The sequence below is a fragment of the Dendrobates tinctorius genome, unplaced genomic scaffold (genome assembly GCF_039654945.1).
Source record: "Dendrobates tinctorius isolate UK_male_01 unplaced genomic scaffold, ASM3965494v1 ptg000062l, whole genome shotgun sequence".
In the NCBI taxonomy this organism is placed as follows: Eukaryota; Metazoa; Chordata; class Amphibia; order Anura; family Dendrobatidae; genus Dendrobates; species Dendrobates tinctorius.
Window position 1 is genome coordinate 29,865,724 of NW_027361730.1, and position 26,900 is coordinate 29,892,623.

General features: G+C 42.1%; 1 protein-coding gene across 1 annotated transcript in view; it reads right to left on the reverse strand.

Moving 5' to 3' along the window:
• Positions 1–19,897, reverse strand: part of CCDC33 (coiled-coil domain containing 33) — a 174,407-nt gene extending 154,510 nt beyond the window's left edge. The window contains exons 1-8 of the mRNA XM_073579465.1: positions 19,594–19,897; positions 18,602–19,200; positions 16,392–16,520; positions 9,331–9,494; positions 6,167–6,300; positions 2,877–2,986; positions 1,457–1,558; positions 1,282–1,373 (exon numbers count right to left, since the gene is read on the reverse strand). Coding sequence (XP_073435566.1) covers positions 1,282–1,373; positions 1,457–1,558; positions 2,877–2,986; positions 6,167–6,300; positions 9,331–9,494; positions 16,392–16,520; positions 18,602–19,200; positions 19,594–19,897 — 1,634 coding nt within the window. The remainder of the gene's footprint in view (positions 1–1,281; positions 1,374–1,456; positions 1,559–2,876; positions 2,987–6,166; positions 6,301–9,330; positions 9,495–16,391; positions 16,521–18,601; positions 19,201–19,593) is intronic.
• Positions 19,898–26,900: the final 7,003 nt, after the last annotated feature.

A 26,900-nucleotide genomic window follows, 5' to 3' on the forward strand; every position in this document is an offset into this window, starting at 1 on the left:
ACGCCTGAAATATACCAGCCCCCGGAAGTGCGTGTGCTAGGCCGACCCCTCAGCGCCGCCCACCGCTGGAGACAGAGGAGGGGAGGAGGCGCGCGCGTGACAGAGAGCGGGAGGCAGGAGCCGCCGTGAGGGAGCGTGGACGACGGGCGCGAGGCCGGACGGGGGCGCGCAGGTAGGGAAGCGCTGCGGTGCGCGCTGCTCTGGAAGGGGCATCGGCGGGCATAGCCGCCGATGTCACACTGTCATCTGCATGGCAGGACTAGAAACTCTGGCAGCTCTGATCGACGGTAAGATTATTAACACTGGTCAGAGGTCCAGCAGCTGTGACCGGTGGTGAAAAGTTTACCTCCGGTCACAGGCATTGACTGAAGGGAGAGTACTACTCCCATTGTCCTATGCCTGCGGTCGCTGACAACAGCAAGAGCAGGCGTAAGCTCATGGGAGTATTCACCTTTGCTATAAATAATTTAAAAAAACGGCATATGTTCCCATCTATTTTTGATTACCAGCATGGCGAAACTAACAGCTGCGAGCTGCAGCCCTAAGCTGTCTGGTTTATCATGGCTGGTTATCAAGAATTGTTGGGTCTCCACACATTTATTTAAATAAATAATTAAAAAAAATGAAGTGGGGTCCCCCCCCATTTTTTGACGACCAGCCAAGCTAAAGCAGACAGCTGGGAGCTAATATTCACTTGAGAACCCCTCGATTCTTTATTATTTCTTTAAATATTTATTTATAGTGCAGGCACCAGCTGATGAGTACTCCCATCAACTGGCGCCTGGTCTAGTTGTTAACAGCAACAGCAGGTGTAGGCTGATGGGAGTAGTAGTCCCATCAGCTGACACCTGTGAACGGAGGTAAACCTTTTACCTCCGATCACAGCTGCTGGCTCACGCTGTAATCTGACAGCATGGTAGCTGCAGCACTCTGACTGGTGGTAATGATCTTACCACCAATCAAAGCCAGTGTTTACCGCCCTATGATGCAGATTACAGCAAGGCAAACAATGGATGTTTGGGCCCCCCATTCATCTGAATGAGGTCCGGGTTTGTGTCAGTCTCAAAATGTTTGGCCACAACTGTACACAGAGATATCAAACAGGTGCCAAAAATTGTAGCAATGTGAATCTTGTGTCATTGCCATTGATTGTACTTCTGACACAATTGCATTTATTTCTGATCATTTGTCATTGCTTACGAATTACATAATTAAACAAAGATTAAAGTATATTGCATAAAGCTGTTATATTTGCAATAGTACTCAGTTAATCAAACCTACCTGCAATCTTTGTAGTTGGGGACAATCCGTGCCACTGCCAAGAGAGGATAGGTTGGATCTTGAAGGCAAGTTTCCACACCAACTAGCAGAACCTGTAGAGACATGTCATGATAATATTATAACTGGACTATGCCACAAAAAGTGATCTGTAGGACAGTAGGACACCTAAACTAACCTGTAAAGCACTGTAAGTGAATCCATTCTGTTGTGCAATGGTGCTCGTTCTGCGCTCAATGGTAACATAAAGGTGACATCCAACAGGAGCCTGGTCATGTGGCTATGCGACGAAAATAAAAATACTGAGGTTTACTTTTTTAGATGCATACTATACCTAAATACACAGAAAAGCTATGTACACGCAGTAAGTACTTGCAGCAGATTTTTCTGCAGTAAAAATTGAAAATGTTGGCAGGAAAAGCACTGCTTAGTATATGCACATTTTATCGGTTTTTAATTGCTTTTTTTTCCGAATAATTTGAATAGGTGAAATTGCTGCAAAAATATTGAAAGAGTTGCTGCAGATTTGGGGATTCAAATCTACAAGGAAAAAATAAGCAGCATGTGTCTGATATTTCGGAAATCTCATTCACTTTGCTGGTTCTTTAAAATGCTGCATTTTTCCGCAGCAAAAACGTCCGGGACAAATGTGGCAAAAACGCAGAGTGTGAACAAGTCCAAAGAGGCAGTATAAAAACAAGAAGTATGGAAAACTAAGCCACCACCCTGCTAACATAGCACAGCAGAACATAAGATGTGGGTAATTTCTATCTTTCATGTGCAAGGGCTGCCTAATTACCTAGTGTCAGAGAGCGCTCGCCCAATTTAATTAGAAAAGCGAATAATTTCGGACACAAAACTCAAATAAGGATAATTTTTGGACCATCGCTTGTTAAAAAGCCATAGCTTTTTTCCATGTACCGTGTAAATACCAGCACAGTAGTCACTTTTTCCCCAAAAAGGATAATTTTTAGAACATTCTTACATTTTAGAAAAGTCTTTCAGAGCAGTGTGTTATTAATCATGCTGCTGGTTGTCACCAGATAACATCTGTTTTCCCCTATCCACATATGAGGTCACTTAGCCATTAATAAGACCTTATTTGCATTAAACAGTTGAAAGACATTCTGTACAGTACTAGGAGATCCTAGAGTGATATACATGACTACTTGAAGCATTTGCAATATTGTGATTTGTGGTAAATCCATTTTGCTGTGCATCAAATTATTTGGAAAAATGTGTCAATGTTGGTGAATTCAAATTTCAAAAGGCTGCATCATCATTAGTAAATAGTATGCAATTAGTTTCTAAGCACCCCCTAGTGGTGGCTGAGGGAAGCCAGAATTTTATTGTTTATAAATCTATGCAGGATATTTGGAGAACTGTATAATAAAAAAGAGAGCTTCATCTGCTAGTGTATGTAGACACACATGGGCCGAAGAGTTTGAAGTTACCTTTGTTTGGAAGTGATGCACTGCAAATAGCTCCCTAATGAAACAGTAAAAATGTTTAAGGTGCGATGAGGTTACCATTATGTATGTATTTCTTATTGTGTAGAACAGAGTGTATTTGAGTCCCCTTACGCATTCACTTACTACCTTGACCATGCACAGATGATATGGATGGAAGGGTTCCAGATCACAAATAGGCAGTCTGTAGTCCAGCAGAAAGTCCTGGGAGGAATTATCAGCTACCGTCAGGATAAGCTCTGCAACCATAAAAATACAATGCTCAAAGACCAGAACATCCTAGTAAGCAAATATATGATATTCTTTTATTTAATGTTTCAGGGCTAGTTAAAAGGTTAACTTCTAGGGCTGCTACCTCCAAAAGTGCAATAGCTTTCTGAATGCGAAATTGTAAATTAATAAATATCACTGTTAATAACACCCCCTATTGAACTTGTACATTTTAAAGGAATCTGTCATGCGGTTTTTGCTGCCCCATATGAGAGTAAGGCTAGTTTCACATTAGCGTTTTTTTGCGCAGCGCATCGGGTGCATAAAAAACGCAAAGAAAAACGCAAAACAAACGCGAGTTTTTTTAACGTCATGCGCACGCTGATGTGTAAAAAAAACGCAGCGTTGTTTGCGTTTTACATGCGTTTTTGCATGAGTTTGCGTTTTTTATGCGCATGCGTTTTTAAGTGTGACGTTTTTTCCATTGTCTAGAGAACATTCTAGACTTGTTTAACTCAAAAACGCATGCGCAAAAAAACACAAGCGTGTGCAAGACCATGCGCACGCATGCGTTCCCATAGGCTCCAATGTGGTGCTTTTGCGCATTCCGTGCGCAAGCGTGCGCATGCGTTTTTTTGACGAGACAGGGCGGAACCAAAAATGCAACATGTTGCGTCTGGCGCGCCTGGCGCAAAAGACAAAAAAACGCATGCGCACGAAAACGCAAGTATGCGCAAGACCATGCGCACGTCATGTTAAGTATAGGTGCGCAGTGCGCATGCGCACGGGTGCGCACGATGCGCTGCGCACAAAAGCGCTAATGTGAAACCAGCCTAATGTGCACTTACTGAGCTGCTTGCTGTAGTTTTGATAAATGTGCCTATTTAGCTGCTGCATTTCTACCACTTTACCCAGTGCTCAGCTCTGTGTAACACCATAACCCACAATATTACTTGACAGATTGGCAACTTTCTGCCTATGCACAGTGTATGCAGCAATCAGTGGAGGGGGAACTGGGGAAGATAGACAAAGCTCATTAATAGATTACTTTGCTGCAGGTTAGCCAGTCCTCTCAGTGATAATCTCCTGCTGAATATATACTGTTTTATAAAAACTACAACAAGCAGCCCAGTAAGGCTAGTTTCACACTTGCTTTTTTTTGCAGCGCGTTTTTCCCGCAAAAAAACGCATTGAAAAAACGCATACAAAAGCATACAACTGCTGCGTTTTTTTCAAGCATTTTTATGAGCATGCATGAAAAAAACGCAGCGTTTTTATGCGTTTGTATGCGTTTTTAGTGCGTTTTTACCGCGTTTGCGTTTTTTTCCAACATTAGGTGGCCCCTCACACTAACCCAAACCATGACTTTACTAACCCTAACCCTGACTCTAACCCTAACCCTAACCCTGACCCTAACCCTAACCCTAACCCTGACCCTAACCTTTAATCAAATCATACTTAACCCTAACCCAAACCCTAAACCCTAACTAACCCTAACCCTAACCCTGACCCTAACCCTAACCCTAACCCTGACCCTAACCCTAACCCTAACCCTAACCCTGACCCTAACCCTAACCCTAACCCTGACCCTAACCCTTAACAAAACCATACTTAACCCTAACCCTGACCCTAACCCTAACCCTGACCATAACCCTAACCCTAACCCTGACCCTAACCCTAACCCTAACCCTGACCCTAACCCTTAACCAAACCATACTTAACCCTAATCCTGACCCTAACCCTGACCCTAACCCTTAACAAAACCATACTTAACCCTAACCCTGACCCTAACCCTAACCCTAACCCTGACCCTAACCCTAACCCTAACCCTGACCCTAACCCTTAACCAAACCATACTTAACCCTAATCCTGACCCTAACCCTGACCCTAACCCTTAACCAAACCATACTTAACCCTAACCCTGACCCAAACCCCAACCCTAACCCTGACCCTGACCCTAACCCTAACCCTAAACCCCCTTAACTAACCCTAACTCTAACCCAAACCCCTAAATTCCATGGTTAAAAAAAAAAACGCATATGCAAAAAAACGCATACATGAGCATGCCAGTGCGCACATATGCGCATCCATAGGCTATAATGGCCATTTTTAGCGCAAAACGTGCGCATATGTGCGCATGCGCTTTTTTGCAGGGCCAAAAAATGCAACATGCTGCGTCTGGAAAATACAAACGCACACCCCAAAAAAACGCAGCGCATGAAAATCGCATACATGCGCTTACAAGCGCGCAGGTATGCGCACCCATGTTAAATATAGGGGAAAAAACGCATGCGCACATATGCGTTTTTTTCCAGCGCTAAAAAACGCAAATGTGAAACCAGCCTAAGTGACACATTGCTGGAATCAGGATCTCTGTCCCTATATTATGCTGTTCTCAGATGAGATAGCAAAAACCTGGCGATGGAGTATTTTATAGGGTTATCTGGCGTCAATATCAAATGAATGGAGGTCCTACACCTGGCATGCCCATTGATCGGCTGTTTTTAGCTCCTGTGTCGGCTGGACGTATACATTGAATGGAGCAGAACAGCAGAGATCCGTTCAGTGTAGAGAATTGCGTCTCAGCTAGATCTGATACTGATGGCCTATCCTAAGGATAGATGTTCAATATTAATGCCTGGACAAACCCTGTAATTGAGCAAGTCCCCCTCCCACCTGTAAAATCCTTCTGTTACGTGCTACATTGTCTTCAACCCTCCATCTCCATTCAGCCGACAGGCTCAGACGTGCTGCAGCTTCATCACACAAAGTAAATGGATGACCGGAGTCTCTAATGATAGTTCCTTGGATCAGGCTGAACAACAAATGTTCGCTGCTGTCATCGTGCACCATGAACAGTCTGAAGCAACCAGTTAGATGAAACCAGATATTTCCGTCCCGCTTCTTCCCTCCATGAAGATGTGATGTCACACTCGGTGAATGTGACTATGAATAAACTCAACGCGAATTAAGATACAACCAGCACCCGAATAATTCCTTTTCCCCAATGACTGATTTTTTTATATTCTCTGGATGTAACTAAGAAATGATCAGCTTACTGCTAATAATCACTTTTATACTATATAGTCTTCGTTTTACCTTCTACGTCCTCATGCATATAGTTCATGTTGGTGGCCACATTCTTACTGGTGTTAATGGTAATAACAGCAAGAAAAGTTTGCAAGTACTGTGCATTGCTCTGTATATACCTTCCTCTTCTGCCTGCTCCTCATTCACAGTCATGGTCAGTGTTTCACCCCAGACTGGGCTGGACGTGGGAGCTTGTGCAGCATGGGAGATGCTTTGGGCTCCCGTCTCTCTCTTCTCATCCGTGCTGCTCATTCTGGAAACAAGGCATGTAGCCAGTCACCATAAGAAAGAAGCCCAGCCATGTAATGCGTATGATAGATAGATCTATAGATAGATATGAGAGCGATAGATAGACCTATAAATAGATAGATGTATCTATAGATAGATAGATTTGGGATAGATAGATATATCTATACATAGATAGAGAGATAATTTATTATGCATTGCGTTTATAGCACTATCATTTTCCACAGTGCTTTACAGACATTATTGGCGCTGTCCCCGATGGGGTTCACAATCTAAATTCCCCATCAGTATGTCTTTGTAGTTTGGGAGGAAACCGGAGGACCTGGACGAAACCCACGCAAACACTGGGAGAACATACAAACTCCTTGCAGATGTTGTCCTTGGTGGGATTGATAGATTAGATAGATAGATAGATAGATAGATAGATAGATAGATAAGAGATAGATATTAGATAGATAAGAGATAGATAGATATTATATAGATAGATGATAGATAAAATATAGATAGCTATTAGATAAATAGATCTATAGATGGATAGATAGATAGATAAATAGATAAGAGATAGATATTAGATAGATAAGAGATAGATATTAGATAGATATTAGATAGATAAGAGATAGATAGATATTAGATAGATAGATAATAGATAAAATAGATAGATATTAGATAAATAGATCTATAGATAGATAGATAAATAAATCGATAGATAGATAGATAGATAAATAGATCTATAGATAGATCGGTTGTTTTATTTATGAACATGTTGATTTCATCAATACTGTCAGTCACCGGGCAATGACTGACAAATGGATGGGGGAGGTACTGGATGGGGGTTGTAGTCATGTGATCTGTCAGCCTTGGACCAAGGTGATGAAATATTAATGCCATCTGAACCCCCTGAGAAGACAAGGAGAGGCAGCAATATCCCATTAGCAGTTCAACACAAAACAATTTTCAGACTGGATTAGCTGCTCTTAAAGCAAAAGTGTTTCTAGGCCTGAGGCCCCCGATCATTACTGGGCTTGAGAGAATAGAAGAACAAGTCTGGCGAGTTTGGTTAAAATATAGAAGGGGAGGTAAAATAAAATGTGTGAAGAGTAGCGGAGAGACTGGAGAGCAGTAAAATCTAAGCCACAGACGTAGATCACCGAGTGTTCATACCAACTGCAGCTCATATACAGATCTGTTGTGTATTCTCTCATGATGATATGCCATATTTTCAGAAAGCCTGATATCAGGAATGTGGACAGGTAGTGTTCATCACGAACGCAGAAAGTGACATAATAATGAAGTCCCATGGCTAGATCTATTCTATAAATCATTCAGAGAAAGGAAGGAATGGGGCAGTGTTAGACAGACTACGGGAAAGAAAATCAAGAACAATCAACAATTCAGTTATACACCCCAAAAATATTTAAAGCCTAAAAAGTATCACGCTGAATAAGATAAGGTGTTTAATAATGGATCAGACTAATTTTACAAATACATACAACTGACTTGTCGCTTGCTATAAAGGGCAGCATTCCTTCATTCCTTGTAGACCTGTATCTACTGCAGATAAATCTGAGACTACAGGATATATTCTGTAATATACAATGTCCAGCTGCCTCGGGATTCTTTGGCTACTGAACGTGGCATGCACTCTACAGCATATGGAAATTGACTTTGCAGATCTACTATTCCAGAGCAAGAGGGCATTTATTTTTTACATAAATGAATGTACCGGTATTTTTGTTGAGAAATTATTTTTTCAGTTGTGTTTCATTAAAAATGTTGCAGTTTTTCTTTTATAGCCTCTGTGTCTCACTGTCTGCTGCAGGCTGCAGAATGACTAAACTGACAATCCTTCAGTAAGCTTGATTTAGACTTTATAATTCCTATCTTCCTGCATATTAGACTGTCGCCCGAATCCGTTATTAACGGAGAGTTCAGCCCATGTTAATCTAGTGTTATATTCTCATTAGAACAAGTTCACTGACAGATTCTCAACCAACTCATACAGTAGCCTTCAGTAAACAGTGTCATTTTTTTAATGAAACCCAATTGCAAAAATGATTTTTGGTCCAAACGAGTTTAAGTGGAAAAAAAAAAGGTTCAAAAGGTCTGCATATCCTTTAATAACCAATAATATGCGAAAAAGCTTGTACAAAAATATATTAAAAATATTTATTCAAAAAATAGACTACAAAGGTAACTACTCTGGCATATACACAGGTGTGACTTTAGCAGCTGTATACTCTACGGGCATATAATGGGGCTGTGACACAGACAACCTGGTCAGGTGAGCACCCCCTCACCTCCACTAACTTTCTCTACCCGACACTATATCACCATATTATTATTATTATTTATTACCATATGTGCACTTGCCTCTCTTTAATCTTTTCTAAAACGTTTGCAATGACATTCCTCCCATAAGACCGCTATGGAGCTTGTACCCGCCATATATGACAAAATGTCACCAAATCTGGGCCTGGCCATCACCTCAAATACTTGTGTATGTGCTCACAGAAAATCCCAGATAATAGCAGACACACAATGTGATGCCAATTTATGCAGCAATCTGTGAATTTACAAACCACAGCGCCTATAGGATCCTCCCTGTTGTCTGCAGTACAGCCTTGCTTTTCAGACAACTGAATAGACATTATAAAGCCCTATACACCCAACTAACTTGGCACTCTCTCTTTTTAGAGAGTCTTGACTTATAGATTTATAAAACCCAATGATCTGCTTTAGCAAAATTATTAGCAACATTTATTCAAATACTGTCTTATTTATCTGTAGAAATTGCTTTTTGACTGAATTATCCTTTCCATTCATCTTATTTCCAGTCTTCTCAGACCTCCCAATAACACTCCCTATTTTTAGAAATGTTCTCTATTTCGAGTAGATAAAATGGCAGAATGAAAAAGTTAACAGAAAAATAAGAAATAGATCATTTAGTCTTAGTTTTATAGCGGCACTACACATAAGGTCATATGAATGGTCTGTGAGTCCTTGAACGAAGCCCAGGTTCTCGGATCTCTATACTTACAGGCATATGAAGGGTATAGGCAAAGAGCCAGCTCTATTTAAAGGGATATGAGTAGCTGAATAGAGGGTGACAACAATTTTCTCAGTTCCAGGATGGGGTAAGTGTTTGTTTTCTCCATCAGCACCTTGCACAGGGTCGCCATGAGCTGGAGCCTTCTCTGTAACCTAAGGATGACAAAGCACTAATAACAGATAAGAAAAGTGGTTCTGCTGAGCAATGAACTCACTAACACATGTAGTGCAGCCGGCACAGCAGGAGATGAGACATTGCACAAAGTGATTGAAACTCAAGATGCAGCCCTGACCTCCCGGGACAGCTTCACGAAATCAGGATTGTCCCATTGGATCCAGGACAATTGGTAGCTATGCCATCCAAGCCTCAATTATTATTTGACCTGCTGCCACATTTTACCTTTTGTACGTGCACCTACCTACCTAGCATTTCTTGTTACATGCTTTTTAGCTAATAATTGGACTTCAAAACATTGTCTAAAGTTTATTATAGTGTTGTACAAAATGTAAAGGAAACAAAAAGTGGCAATGGCAATGGATGGGGTAATGTAAAAGAAAAAGAAAAATATACGACTGCTAAGTCTTTGCCGGTAGTAGTAGCAAAAGTACCACCATCACTGACATCAACCATCCGGGCAGTAGTATTGCAAAGCCTAGAGACTTCCATTGCCTTGAGCAAGTATACTAGTGGGGAGGACATGGAGAACATTATGAAATATATGGCACATCTCTTGTCTCATTCACAGCAAGTTGAAGTTACCTCTGACAGCGACACTGTCAGTTTGAGTCAGTGTTCTGTTAATAAGTGACTATAAATGATAATTTTTGGACTATTTTTTAATTAAAAAAATGAAAAGTCTGTAAGTGACTGTGTTATTAAATGAACTCTTGTTTAATACCGGTCATCATCTACTTCTGTAGTGAAATCACTTTGACATCACTAAGGCTGACGTTTATGTTAAAGAGCTTGAAAGGGGTTGAATATAGTTTTAACAACAAATATAAACCTAGCACTCAATTTAAAGGTATTCGCAAGGCGGTTTATTGTAGTACACGAAAAAAGACGCTTCGGTCAATGTGACCTTCTTCAGTTACGTGTGGTATGTAGATTGTGTAGAGCTTATAGGCATCTATCAGAAAGGACGATGGTGCTTTAAGCATTGAGGAGAATAATCTCTCTAAGGTAATGAGCTTGTCAGTATATAGTAGAGGGGCAAACGTGCCTCCAGATGCGGTGTCCCGGCCGGTGGACACCGCATCTGGAGGCACATTTGCCCCTCTCCAGGCCCGGATTGGCAATATAACCAACCGGGCATTTTCCCGCTGGGCCGCTGTCACGTGGGCCGCGGGCATCTGGCCGCTTGCCAGCTGCTGCGGCCACTGTTGCTCCTGCCGCCGGCCCTCTGCGGGCATGGCGGTGATAGTTTCAAGTTCCTCCCGCACTGCAGGGAGATAAACCGCCACGCCCCCCCACGCACCCCATCCTCGCCGTAGCATGAAACCCCCCCCAGCCACTCACAGCGTCGCACTCGCTTGCCTGCTCGCTCTGTTCGCAGGACCTGTGATGAGGTCACAGGAGGGGAGGAGTCAAGGGGGGTCACATGATCAGGAGCCTTTGTCCAGACCCCCGTTCATGTCACCCCTGACTCCGCCCCTCCTGTGACCTCATAACAGGTCCTGTGCGCTCAGCCTTGCCTCTACCGTCTGCAAGACTCTGCTTTGCTGTTGTCATGGTGCTGGTTGAGGTAAGTATGTGTGGGGTCAGGATTTACAGTGTGGATGTAGCAGAGCTGTGTGTGTATGAGGTGTACGGAGCGGAGCCGTGTGTGTACGAGGTGTACGGAGCGGAGCCGTGTGTACGAGGTGTACGGAGCGGAGCTGTGTGTACGAGGTGTACGGAGCGGAGCAGTGTGTACGAGGTGTACGGAGCGGAGTCGCACATGTACGAGGTGTACGGAGAGGAGCCGTGTGTATGAGGTGTACAGAGAGGAGCCGCACGTGTACGAGGTGTACGGAGCAGAGATGTGTGTACGAGGTGTACGGAGCGGAGCCGTGTGTACGTGGTGTACGGTGCGGAGCCATGTGTACGAGGTGTACGGAGCGGAGCCGTGTGTGTACGAGGTGTACGGAGCGGAGCCGCGTGTGTACGAGGTGTACGGAGCGGAGCCGCGTGTGTACGAGGTGTACGGAGAGGAGCCGCGTGTGTACGAGGTGTACGGTGCGGAGTCGTGTGTACGTGGTGTACGGTGCGGAGTCGTGTGTACGTGGTGTAAGGAGCGGAGCCGTGTGTACGTGGTGTACGGTGGGGAGCCGTGTGTACGAGGTGTACGGAGCGGAGCCGTGTGTACGAGGTGTACGGAGCAGAGCCGTGTGTGTACGAGGTGTACGGAGCGGAGCCGCGTGTACGAGGTGTACGGAGCAGAGCCGTGTGTACGAGGTGTACGGAGAGGAGCCGCGTGTGTACGAGGTGTACGGTGCGGAGTCGTGTGTACGTGGTGTACAGTGCGGAGCCATGTGTACGAGGTGTACGGAGCGGAGCCGTGTGTACGAGGTGTACGGAGCGGAGCCGCGTGTGTACGAGGTGTACGGAGAGGAGCCGCACGTGTACGAGGTGTACGGAGCGGAGCCGTGTGTATGAGGTGTACGGAGCGGAGCCGCGTGTGTACGAGGTGTACGGAGCGGAGCCGCGTGTGTACGAGGTGTACGGAGCGGAGCCGCGTGTGTACGAGGTGTACGGAGAGGAGCCGCACGTGTACGAGGTGTACGGAGCGGAGCCGTGTGTGTACGAGGTGTACGGAGAGGAGCCGCACGTGTACGAGGTGTACGGAGAGGAGCGTGTGTACGAGGTGTACGGAGAGGAGCCACGCGTGTATGAGGTGGACGGAGTGGAGCCGTGTGTGTGCGGAGTGGAGCCATATGTGTACGGGATGTACGGAGCGGAGCCAAGTGTGTACAAAGCATACAAAGCGGACTTTTCCCACGGACACAGGAGTACACGGCGGAGCCCCGAGGAGCATTCCACCGGAAGTGACGTGCTGGAAGCTGACCGGAAATTAGATAATTTCTTGAGGAGATTGTGACGGAACCAGGAATGCTTCAGATCCATCACCGTGTCCTCCTCCGACAGCGCAGACAGCAGGATCGCCTTGGAATCGGGGATGCCGGCCATGTGAGCGGATCATGATAGGTCCTGCACCAGGAGGCTCAGGTGGGCACTACAATGGGAGCCGGGCTGCTATAGTATCTTTATAGAATCTTTCTTTATTTCTTTCTCTCTTTTTCGTTCTTTCTCTGTTCTTTCATTCTCTGTTCTGTCTTTCCCTCATTTTCTTTCTCTCTCTGTTCTTTCTTTCTCTCTCTAATCTTTCTTTTTTCTCTCTCTGTTCTTTCTTCCCCTCTTTCTTTCTTTTTCTTTCCTCTCTTTCTCACTGTTCTTTCTTTCTTTTCTTTACTTCTTTCTTTCTCTCTCTGTTCTTTCTCTGTCTCTCTCTGTTCTTTCTTTCTTTCCCCTCTTTCTTTCTCTCTCTGTTCTTTCTCTGTCTCTCACTGTTCTTTCTTTGTCTCTCACTGTTCTTTCTTTCTTTCCCCTTTCTTTCTCGCTCTCTCTGTTTTCTTTTTTCTCTCTCTCTCTGTTTTCTCTCTTCCTTAGTGCCAGTCAGTGTGCCCATAATGCCAGCCACTGTGCCCTCAGTACCAGTCAGTGTGATCAGCAGTGCTAAATGGGTGCGATTAGGTGTGGACATGGGTGTGACTAGTTGTGAAATGGGTGTGGCTGGGCGTGGCCAAAATTTGCAGCGGCGCGCTGTGCGCGCCGCAGTCTTTGTCCATCTTTCCCTTCTTCGAAAGTTGGGAGGCATGATAGGGGCGGCTATGATTAGGGGGTCTGGTTGCCCAATAGAGAGCAGTTCTGCCAGGAATTCTGTAATCCTGCATACAAAAGGGGACAGAAATTTGGGAGGAGTACTGTACCTAAAAGCAATAAATAGGACTGAGCTGAAATACTGGGCTCAGCTGTGGCTACATGTTATATAGTCGTGTTAATCTCCTCTCACTTCTTGTAAACTACAAGTGTACAAAGATATTATATAGTCACCATGTGACTAGTGGGCCTGTGTAACTTCAAATGCCAGGGCTGAATTTTAGTCCCAGTCCGGCCCTGCCCCTCTCCTATATACTGACAAGCTCATTATCTTAGAGAGATTATTCTCCTCAATGCTTAAAGCACAATCATCCTTTCTGATAGATGCCTATAAGCTCTACACAATTTATATACCACACGTAACTGAAGAAGGTCACATTGACCGAAACGTCTTTTTTCGTGTACTACAATAAACCGCCTTGCGAATACCTTTAAGTTGAGTGCTAGGTTTATATTTGTTGCTTTAACGGTTTGGGAACCTAACTTTAGCACCATCTCGAGTTGTGCTCATGGTGTTCTTTCTATATGAATATAGTTTTAAGACACCTCATAGTATTCTAAATGTCTATTGAGGGCACTTGGAGGATTTGCAGTCTTTCCAAATCATGGTGAATATATCCATTTCTAGTTGGATTTTTTTTACATTTGATGAACCTGAAGAATTAGAAATTCAAAAGATTTGATCATTTCTAGTTGCTATGTTATGCGATTAAACATCTAACAGTAAAACCTACTTGAATCACCTATTTGTTACCCCTGACGACAGATCATTAAGGGATTTAATTATGTAACAAATATTCTCTACATTCTCCTTCCTTATTGCTTTGTACTCTTTCATTAAATTTCTATTAATTCCACTTGAAGTTTAATGTTTGTACCAGCTAATCTTATGTCAACATTTATGTAACTACATAATCTATGCATCTTCCAACTGTAGTAGTTTCTTGTCATCTGTACATGGCACGACTGGTAATATGTCTATGCCTTGTTTCTTCCAATTAGAAACTTTTCTGTAAAAATAATTGAAATTATAGAAAGAAACAACTACCGTATATACTCGTGTATAAGTTGACCCGAGCATAAGCCGAGGCATCTAATTTTGCCACGAAAAACTGGGAAAACGAATTGACTCGAGTATAAGCTGGGTATTCATTGTCCCTTCAACCCTGTCCTGGTTTTTATGGCTACCCATCCCTGTCCTTGTATCCCTGTCCTTGTATGCATGGCTCCCCGTCCTTAACTGCATGGCTCTCAATCCCTGTCCTTGTATGCATGGCTCCCCATCCCCGTCCTTGTATGCATGGCTCCCCATCCCCGTCCTTGTATGCATGGCTACCCGTCCTTGTATGCATGGCTCCTTATCCCCTATCCTTTTATGCGTGACTCCCCATCCCTATCCTTGTATGCATAGTTCTTATAAAAAAACACACACATTCTACTTATCTTCCCTGCGTGCCCTCGCTGCATCTTGTTCCAGTCAGCAGCTTTTCCTGCCGAGCGATCACGTGGTAATCAATATTCACTTCACGCCTATGGGAGTGGAGAGAGGTGAATATTCATAACCTTAATTAGTGGGCACATGCCATAGCCCTGCCGCTGCTGGAAGCCGGCGGCTGCGGCTGTAACTGTGCACGCTATAAGAGAAATGAATATTCACTGCCAGCACAGTGAATATTCATTTCTCATTAGCAGCGGGCACAGGCTTTAGCCACAGCCACCTGCTTCTGCCTCTGATCCACTGCTCCATCGCTCCCCCTCCCCCGCCGTCTTTCTGGGACAAAAACTCGTGTATAAGCAGAAGGGGGGTGTTTTCAGCACAAAAAATGTGCTGAAAAACTTGGCTTATACACGTGTATATACAGTATTTCACCTTGCCACTTTCATGGAACACAATGTCTAAACCAGATCTAGCAGCACACGAAGTTTAAAGAGAACCTGTCATGTTCAGATTTGCTATTTACCTGCAGATATAGGCTTATGGTATTCTGCAGGTAAATAGGTTTAAAATCATGACAGCCTGCTTACTGGAGTAGTGGCTACAGGGAAGTAATGAACTTATATCCTTTTTTTAGCCACTCAATTTCAGTCATAGAGGCGGTGCAGGGCTGAGATGACAATGAAAGTGTCAGGAAGGGATTATAGTGTGCTCTCAATATAGTGAGCGCTGACTGACACACCTCTTCTCCACCCCAATGATTGAAAGTGATTGGCTACAGAGAGGACATAGGTTCATTTTTTCCATGTAGCCGAGCTTCATTTATCACCAGTAATTAGTGGTAACTCATCAATACCATTACTTATATTATAAATATTTAAATTATGTAAAACTGATTTGCATGCCTTCTTATATATTCATTTTACAGGTTATCAAGGTCGAAAATGACAAACAAAAGAGCGGCACTCACAACAGGTATGTGAATTAATAGCACTTTATTGAGGTTGTCACAAGAGGATATGAAACATGGAGGAGTAATTGAGCAACAACTGTTTCGCCTAACCTAGGCTTCCTCTGGCTTTGACACCATTAGGTCAACACCCCATAAATAATTTAATCACGTCATATTATGTCATTATGATGACATATCATTATATTAAAACATATCATATGATGTTATATATCATTATGATGTGATTAAAATATTTAAGGGGTGTTGACCTAAAGATTTCAAAACAGGAAGAAGCCTAGGTTACGACAAACAGTTGTTGCTCAATCACTCCTCCATGTTTCATATCCTCATGTGAATACCTCAATAAAATGCCGTTAATCCACATAGCAGTGGTGAATGCCACTCCTTTTTTTGGACATTTTCTACTATGGTAACCTGCTTTTATGAGACTTTACTTGGGTGTTGAGTACAGCCATATCTGGCTGATCGGTACAAGGGTTTGCCATATTATGCTTCCCAATTTGTTTATTATACATGTGAAGTACCAGTGCCAGCGTTTCTGTTGTTTTTTAATGTATATTCATTTTACATGTACATAATAGAAACTTAAAACAATAAAAACATATTTAAAAGAAAGAATTTAAATTGAGTTTTTACTATGGTTTGAATATATTTAAATATGAATATGTAAACATTTTTCCTGCTATCATTCTTAGAAAAAGGCTTGGGTAAAATTATACTCACATGAGTCTTCCTGATAGTTACTGGAGTTTTAGGAGGAGGTGGGAGACGTAAGGGAGCGTCGTGAGGTAAGCTCTGAGATACAGGTGGCAAAATTTTTCTGGGTGATGTTTTCGTATATTCAAGATCATCCTACAAGAGAAATATAATTCATCCTCATGAGCTGATGGCTAAGTGCACATTCAACTGACAATTATTTTTCCTGACCCCTATATATAAACTGTACGTATGTTGTGCTCGCCCAAGCATGTATGTGCTTTTAATGGGGAGAAAAAAGTAAACCACTGATTATGGGGCTTATTTTTCCTGAGTACAAAAAGATGGGGAATTAAAATTCAAAATTACAGATCTTTCCTGAAGAAAGCCACCTGGCCCTGCCGACTGTGCATATCTCGAGATTGCTCCAACATAAAAGAAGCAAGAAGCAGTTAAAAGACTGGACAGCTTTCAAGTGCATCTCCTAATCCAATTTTCATTAGCATAGAAGAAAAAAAAATGAAAATGAAGGCAAAATTCCCACGATGAATATTTTGTGAGTTTTTGACGTTGCAGATTTTCTGCAGCATTTCTGTGCCTATTTGCTAAATTAGGTTACCTGTGTTTGTGCATTGCATTTCTAAGCATTTTTTACATTGTTTTTATCATTTTTTTCAGCTGTGGCTTTCATCTCCTTTTGGTAAATGTTTTAAATAAAACAACTTTATTTTGGATACTTACTGTTACTTAGATTTGATAAATCGTAAGTTCCACAGCATAAAACACACTGAAAATGCATATGTGGTTTTTATCCTTTAGATATTTTGCAGTCATCATATATAGCACTGTGTACTTACAATTGCTCATTTTGTCTTTTTACCCAGTGAATTCTTCTCCATTCTCTGCTCTATGTATAAAAAGGAAGTTGAACGATGTGAAAATGGATCCAGTGCTCAAGAACTTTTTTTTTCGAAACACGTATGGTTCTTTTCATACATCACCCCTATTTCATATTTGCATTGAGTGAATTCTTCAATGCAACAATGCAAATATGAAATAGGGGTGATGTATGAAAAGAACCATACGTGTTTCGAAAAAAAAAGTTCTTGAGCACTGGATCCATTTTCATATCGTTCAACTTCCTTTTTATACATAGAGCAGAGAATGGAGAAGAATTCACTGAGACGTCCTAATTGATGTTGTATCATTTTAAAAATAATTTTCTAAATAAAGCTGAAAGAAAAGATTTTTATCAACACCCTGGTGTGTGAGCTGGATCCATTTTCACATTGCTCAAGTTGTCAAGTGCTGTGCAGCAGCAGCAGAATTCCTGTGCTCCTATCCTGGATTGGAACTACGCCTCAGGGGTGAGCTGACTTTTTTTATTTATAAAAAGGAAGTCTCTTGTCCCTGCATTTATCATTTTCCCTTAAATTGCTTACATGGCTGATCTGCTTATCCACCCTGCCAGGGACTTTTGCAGTGACTTATGACTTTTACTAGGAAAATTGACCTCCTGTTTCTACATAGAGCATAAGGTAGTCAATTTTTAATCATGTGATGTCATATACCTAATCGGAAACAGAAGAATTAACTGGGTAGAAAGGCAAAAATGAGCAATTGTAAGTAGACAGTGCTATATAATATGATGATTGAAATATATTAATAGGATAAAAATGTTGATAGGAGGGCTAGTTTAAAGAAATAAATTTGGGAGATTAACTATTTTAACCTTTATGGCCCAAATGTGCAGTCTTATCAAAATGCATGCAGTTCCATGGACATATTTATACACTGTTCATTCAGTGCAGTATACCAATCTCTACAATGAGCAGAGGATGTGCAATTAATATAGCAATCACCTTTGGGGCACCAGATGTCACTAAATATCACCTGACAAATTATTAAATTCCTTAGTGCTCATTCAGTATTTTTAACAAAAAATGGACCAATTTATTTTTATCAGAATTTGATAAGTGTGTGATCAGAATGTTGTCCTGATCAGAGTTTCATCAGTGTTTGATCCGACTGTGGTCAGAGTGTCATCAGTTATACTCATACGTCAAGAAAAAAAAAGTTTCAACCTTCTCCTATAAGACAGTCCATAAAAAGTAAAAAAAAATCATCCATTTAGATCTGATGATCATTTCCATCATAATGATCCTCACATATGACCTATAAAAGTCATAATGAATCAAAGAATTGCTTTTAATAATTCCAACAGTCTCAGTCCTTACCTGATCTTGAAATGAATCAAATTCTGGTGATGATGTCCTTTCTGCTGAATCTACTTTTTCTTCATTATCCTCTTCATCATCTGAAAACTGATGGTTTGATAACCCTTTGCTTTCAGAAGCATCATGATGTGTTTTTGGCGTAGATGTTCTAACAGTACGAGGATCAGATTTGATGGCTTCTGCATGTAGGAAATGAGAAGTTCGCCCTGTATTAGGAGTGCTTTGCCTATAGGTGTCTAGTCTGGGAGTAGTAGGCTGAGAGTTGCCCGTCTTCAGACTGGGTGGTATAGGAGAGATTGGTTTGGAAACATCTTCAACTTTAGGGGGTTTATATTCTCGAAAGCAGACATTGTATGCAAGACGTCCACAGTGCATTGCCATATGATCCCCTGCAACCCTTAAAAGTGCCAGCACGCCTTGATAATTGTAAAGCGGCTCGAATGGAGCAGCGCGAAGATTAATGCGAGGTTGGTTAGGGCGCGGGTAGATGGCAAATAGTGCTTGTCCTACTTTTTTTCCCCCTTTAGGAGTTCCAGACCCAAGCTTCAAAACATCAATACACAGCCGTACATCATGGTGTTTGTCATTTTTACATAGCCCTGTGAAGAAATTGGGGAATAAAAATTAACAAATGGTGAGAAAGTAATAAGTAGGATTGAAATAGTTCAAAAGTTTTGTTTTAGCTTTAGTTCATAAGAAATGTGATGAATATATAAATGACCATTTACTTTATAGCATCTACTGTGCATTTACTATACACCTGTACTGCAGTCATGCATATCCTCAATTAGTTGTACTGCAGAGAAAATGCTTTGTAATTGTATGTCTTGATGTATCTGAGTAAATTAACAAAATGCTCAGTAGAAGGTCTCCATCACCTCACATAATACTAGAGGGTAGAAAATAGAGGACCTTTCACTCATTTTATTGATCGAAATGTCAGGGCACGCCTTTAACTAAATTGGGTATATGACAACTGTTTTTAGTGTTACCTTTTGGCAAAACAAACAAAAAGGAGTTTTTGTCAAATGCAAGCGTATCTGTAAGGTCTTCTTGTTCTGCAGTGTCAGTTTCAGCCTCACAACCTGGAATCATGTCTCCACTGTTGACCCTCACTGTGACTCCTTCCAGGGAATCATCGAGCAGAGGATTTTCTACACGTAGAAGCATTTTGTACTTTCCTGGTTCATTAAACTGGGCATCCAAGAGAAGGAACTCTAAAGACAACACCTTGTCTTCTAACCGCAAGCGAGGTGGTCCAGGTGGAACCACCTGGGGGGCTGCTGGAGCTGGCATGATGAAACTGGCAAATTTCTACTTCATATCCACATCATGTAGTCTCTCAAATTCTAATGTGCTTTTCCAACGCTTGCCTTTGTAAGTTCTCTCATGATTTTCTTCACTTGTATTCCTTCCACTTCCTCGTCTGTCGTCACAAGGTTTATATATCTGCAGGGAGTGGTGGTTACAGAAGGATCGCATTCACCTGGCTGCTGTTTGTTTGAGACAAACTAGGTAACCTGGTGACTTCAGGAGAGTGAATGGCTGTACTTAACTTGCCCCCTGCAAAAACATTATCACTTTCTCACAATTAGGAACATTATACTTTATGTGCAAAGTATCACAGGCGTGTGTTGCTACAAAGGTTTTTTTTATGAATGAATATATGCCACTGATATCCAGTGCTATTGCTATTATTGGATGTGGTACATGTTGGCCTTAATACTATGATAAACTAGACTAAGTCTATAAAGCTATACTAATATTCTTCTGATTACATTGTAGACATGAAATCATCACACCATTACAAGAAAACACAAAACAGCCTCTATTTTGGACATTTATAAATAACAAAGAATGAAATACAGCTAACAGAAGTATTTCACTGAGGGGGTCCTGGAACATTTAAAGCACCACTCCAGCAGTTTTTTTTATTTCAGTGCTGGAGTGGTGCAGCTAATCTAAGGTCCCTGACCCTAGTACTATACTCACCTGCTGCTGGTTTTAACTAGACCTCGTGCGGCACTGATTGTGACAACTGTCAATTCTTTGGGATTGTTTTCCCTCTAATACTGAGTTAGCTGTCAGTCAGTCAGTCACTCCAGTCACCGCTCACTATGCACTGAGTGGTGACTGAAGCCATGCCAGCCCACTCCTATGACTGAAAGTCCTAGGTTGCCGAGAGGAATAAAATTAATTTCCTCCAAGCAGCGAGGCTCTCAGTGTGGGTACTGGTCAGCTTTAGAACTCTATTAATTTGCAAATTAGCCCCATATGTGCAGGGTAATAGCCTTCTCTACATGACAGGTTTCTTTAAATAGCCAGCAGCTCCATTCAGGAATAACAACAGGTATCAAAGACAAATGTTAACCTTCAAGCTCCTAACCAGGATTGTACTATAAGTCCCAGAATCACAATCCACGTCACCTACTACAGAGGAGCTAAGTAGCCAAGTGATGTAAACAAAAGCAGATGGGACGGGCACTGACATAAATGTCACACATGATGGAAGTAATACTCTTGTTTCTAAAATAACTTTCCTTATTTTATAATATCCTCTCTTACTATGCTCTAGCTGAAGAGCCCGGGGTTGCCCGGGCATAATATCTAACTGTTGGTCCCGTGCGCTCCTTTAACAGCCTCGCTCTTCCACCCGCCATCATGCTCTCTCCTTCCACAACCCCGCTCTCCATGCGCCATCCTGCTCTCTCCCTGCACAGCCCCGCTCTCTCCCTCCACAGCCCTATTCTTTCCCTCCACAGTCCCACTCTCCATGCGCCGTCCCACTCTATCCCTCTGCATCCCCGCTGTCCATCCATGACCCGTTCTACCACCACAGCCCCGCTCTCTTCCTCCACAGCCCTGCTCTCTCCCTCCACAGCCCCACTCTTTGCCTCCACTGTCCGGCTCTCCATGTGCCGTCCTGCTCTATCCCTCCGCATCCTCGCTGTCCATGCATGTCCCGCTTTCCCACCACAGCCCCGCTCTCTAGGTGCCGTCCTGCTCTATCCCTCTGCAGCCCCGCTCTCCATCAGTTTCCTGCTCTCTCCCTCGCAGCTCTGCTCTCCACCCACATCCCGCACTTTCCCTCTGCAACTCCACTCTCCAGCTGCCAGTAGGTGGGGCTATGTGGAGTGGGTGTATCTTGATATATACATATATATATAGTGCAGTCTGCAATTGCATAATATCCCATCAAAATGTTTATCCTCTTAATGTATTGCAATCCTCATATTATATAGCACTGTGTACTTACAATTGTTCATTTTGCCTTTCTACCCAGCTAATTCTTCTGTTTCCCATTACATCTATGACATCATGTAATTAAAAACTGACTAGCTCAATCCTTCCAAGCTTTATGTAGAAACAGGAGGTCTCTTTTCCCTGCATGAGTCATCACTGACAAGTATCTGGCAGGATTAAGGAGCAGAGCAGCTGGCTCAGGAGTTGAAGAGGGGGATGACTCATGGAAGATAAAATTAACTGGGCAGAGAAGCAAAATGAGAAATTGTAAATACACCGTGCCATATAATATGATGATTGCAAGAAGGAGGGGGAGGTCAACATACAGAGAAAACAAGTTGGAGGAGGAGGTGAAGGTGAAGTATATTCTGATTCATGCTGTGAGAGGGTATAGAAAAAAATCAACATTAATAGTTATGATTCTTAGGGGAGAAAAATAGTAAATATATGCAGATGTCTGCAATACTTCTTATACATTGTTAAGATAAAAAAAGAACATAAGGACAACTGTATAACCTAGAATGAAAGTGAATAGTGGAAAGAACTGGGAATATTTATATCTAAATTGAGTATAAATTATACAAATTTGGCTTCTTATGAACACCAATGATTTGGCTATATTTTTTTTTAAATGAAAATTTTCCATCTTCCAGTAGGACAACCAATCACACTATTACTCTTATCTCTTTCAGACAGATTTACCAGCTTGGATGTTTGAAGTTGGAATCTAAATAGTTTAATTTTATCCCACAACACTGTCTGAATGCAAAGGATTAAGCATCATCTGCCTAAATAGTAATTAAGGGCACTACGATGTTTAGACTGAGCACCCTGGATTTTGTGCTTCCCTCCCTAATGAAAGGCACAACAGGCAATGCTCATGTAACATCGGGAAAACACATCATCAAGTTAATTGCTTGCCAGGAAAATAAGAAGTAAATAAGACAGCACAGAAATCTGTTATCAACAGAAATAATGGAGATAACAAACACATGGATTAGCCAGTTGATTCAGATCACATTAACCGCTCATCTACTTTCCCTGGTAATGCGCCCTGCTTTATAATCATTGATGTTTATACGAATGAATAGCACTAGTTAGTGGACCTGATATGGGATTTATTTGACTTTATTTCTTGGTGTATGAGCTGCAGAATATTTAGCACTTGTTGCACAAACCCCTCTTTTGTTTGGGTGCTTTTTTAATATTGTTCTAATATGATTGTTATTTTCATTATATTTAATAAAGCATGGAATGGTTTTTAAATGTATATTTCTGGAACTCTTCTTTCGGCAATAGTGATGTAAGTCCGAATTGCGGTTGTTAATGTTGCGAAGTGCCAGGCTGTGGAAAATAAAGGAAATTTGATATATGATCACATTTTAAATGTTGCAAACAAAAAGATGGCCGCTCAAGATGGACAATATAACAGGAGTGACGAGATCACTGTGAGAAAAATATTAATTAAATATAAAATTTATAGTAGTATTAATAAAACTTTAAGTAAATGGTTATTTAAAGTAATTGGCAATAAAGAACATCTCTACTGCAGCCTGTTGTAATTGTAAAGGGAGATCTTTCATTAAAGTAATTGTCCATTACTTAGAAAGCACATTATAAAATCCTGTAGTCCCACGAGTAAAAAACACATTCTCACCTCCAGCACCGGCACTGATGCAGGAACATACCTGCTGGGTTTTCCGAGGCTGCCATGACATTATATGATGTGAGCGCCATAGCGAGTGACTGATAATAGTCTGGTCCACTCACACTTCCCTCAGATAAAACTTAGATGTCCAGGTGAGGTATGAGTACTGCAATTCATTAGCGGATACTTATTGACTGCAACGCTGATATGATGTAACAATAAAAAGGCAAAAAATAAGCCTGCACCCGGCCCCAGATCCTGAAAAATGGAGACACTACAAGTATTGGAAAATGAAGCAATTTTTTTTTTTTTTAGCAAACTTTGGATTTTATTTTCACCACATAAATAAAAAAGAATCTAGACATGTTTGGTGTCTACAAACTCGTAATGCCCTGAGAATCATAATGGCAGGTCAGTTATAGCATTTGGTGAACATGGTAAAAAAAAATCAAAAGAACAGTTGTGGAATTGCATTTTTTTTTGCAGTTTCACCACACTTGAAATTTTTTTCCCGTTTTCGAGTACACGATATGGTAAAACCAGTGGTGTCATTCAAAAGTACAACTTGTTCCGCCAAAAACAAGCCCTCACTTAGCCATATTAATGGAAAATAAAAAAGTTATGGCTCTGGGAAGAAGAGCAAAAAACAGAAACGTAAAATGAAAAAGGGCTCTGTCATGAAGGAGTTAAAACACTCCAAATAAGTGTGTATGTCTGCGTGTGTGCATATGAGTGTATGTGCATGTCTGTGAAATGTATGTGAACAAGCGTGCATGTGTGCATGACTGCATACCATATGTGCGCATGTGTGTGCACCGTGCGTGTGCATGTTTGTGTATTGTGGATTCAGGATTCTGACACTGTCTCTCCTGCTGCCATTTCCTATAGTGGCTTACAATTCACTCATTCCCCGAGACCCACAAACAGACCTGGTGGTGGAGTCGGCATACTCCTGTCCCCACAATGCACTTTCAAGGTCATCCCCCCAGTTCCATCACTCTCATTCCCTTCTTTTGAGGTCCATACCATCAGGCTCTTTAGTCCCCTCTCAGAGTAGTGGTCATATACCGGCCCCCAGGCTCACCCACCCAATTCCTTGACTACATTTCTGCCATGCTGCCGCACTTCATGTCCTCAGAACTACCAACTCTTATCCTGGGAGACTTCAACATCCCCATTAACAGCCCTACTTCCTCATCTGCATCCCAGCTTCTATCACTAACCTCCTCTCTCGGCCTCTCACAGCTCTCAACCTCTGTGACACACAAAGACGGTAACACCCTTGACCTGGTCTTTGTCCGGCTTTGCTCAATGTCCTACTTAAATAACTCACTGCTTCCCCTCTCTGACCACAACATTCTCTCCTTCACGCTCACAAATCCTCACCCAGCCCAGCACACTCCTACAACTCACACATTCAGAAATCTACAAGCCATTAACCCTCAAACACTTTCAGACTCCCTACAATCTTCCCTGTCCCCAATCTCCTCTTTTTCCTGTCCTGATCTGGCTGTTCATCACTACAACAACACTCTTACAACCACCCTTGACCAGGTAGCTCCCCTCACCCTGAGAACCTCCAAACACAGAGTAAAACAGCCCCGGCTCACATCGCAAACTCAATTTCTTCAAAGATGCTCTAGGAGTGTTGAACGCCGATGGAGAAAAGCCCGCACACCAGAAGACTTCACCCACTTCAAATTTATGCTAAGAACCTACAACTCTGCCCTTCACCTCACCAAACAGACCTACTTCACCACCCTGATCTCATCACTAGCCAACAACCCCAAGAAACTTTTTGACACCTGTCACTCCCTCCTCAGGCCAAAAGCACAAGCTCCTATCTCAGACATTTGTGCAAATAACCTGGCCTCCCATTTTATAGAGAAAATAGATAATATCCGTCAGGAAATCCGCTCCCAACCACCAAGTGCTGTGACTCCCATCCCTTCCTGCATCTCCCCTGGCTCACTTTCCACATTTGATCCCTTCACAGAAGAAGAAGTCTCCAGACTCCTCTCTTCTTCTCGCCCAACTACATGCACTACCGACCCCTTTCCCTCTCAACTCCTCCAGTCTCTCTCTCCAGTCATCACAACTCACCTAACAACAACCTTTAATCTCTCCCTCTCCTTAGGCATTTTCCCATCCTCCTTCAAACACTCTATCATTACTAATGTATTGTAGTCCAGTTACAGCCAGAGCTGCAGTCACTGTTCAGATCTTACCTAATGTATTGTACTCCAGTTACACCCAGAGCTGCAGTCACTTTTCTGCTCTTACCTAATGTATTGTACGCAAGTTACACCCAGAGCTGCAGTCACTGTTCTACTGTTACCTAATGTATTGTACTCCAGTAACACCCAGATCTGCAGTCACTGCCTAACTGCCGCGACCAATCAGCGATGCAGGATTTCGGTTACAGACAGACATGATAAGACAATTATATATATAGATTATTATTGTATGTGTATAGATCTGCATATGTGTGCATGTGTATGTATTGTATGTGTATATGTCTGTGTGTGAGCGCTTGTCTATGTATTATACGTGTTAAGGTCTGCATGTGTGTGCATATCTATGTACCACATATACAGTATGTGCATGTCATTGTATGTTTTCAGATCTTCATGTGTGCATAAAGGGCTGGGCTCCAGGTGTTTGTGGGCCCCGGGCGAAAGAGTCCAGTGGGCCCCTTTAAACACAATTCATGATGCACAGATACAACAAGGAAATATACAGTTGTGGCCAAAAGTATTGACACCCCTGCAATTCTGTCAGATAATACTCAGTTTCTTCCTGAAAATGATTGCAAACACAAATTCTTTGGTATTATTATCTTCATTTAATTTGTCTTAAATGAAAAAACACAAAAAGAATTGTCCTAAAGCCAAATTGGATATAATTCCACACCAAACATAAAAAAGAGGGTGGGCAAAAGTATTGGCACTGTTCGAAAAATCATGTGATGCTTCTCTAATTTGTGTAATTAACAGCACCTGTAACTTACCTGTGGCACCTAACAGGTGTTGGCAATAACTAAATCACACTTGCAGCCAGTTGACATGGATTAAAGTTGACTCAACCTCTGTCCTGTGTCCTTGTGTGTACCACATTGAGCATGGAAAAAAGAAAGAAGACCAAAGAACTGTCTGAGGACTTGAGAAACCAAATTGTGAGGAAGCATGAGCAATCTCAAGGCTACATGTCCATCTCCAAAGACCTGAATGTTCCTGTGTCTACCGTGCACAGTGTCATCAAGAAGTTTAAAGCCCATGGCACTGTGGCTAACCTTCCTAGATGTGGATGGAAAAGAAAAATTGACAAGAGATTTCAACGCAAGATTGTGCGGATGTTGGATAAAGAACCTCGACTAACATCCAAACAAGTTCAAGCTGCCCTGCAGTC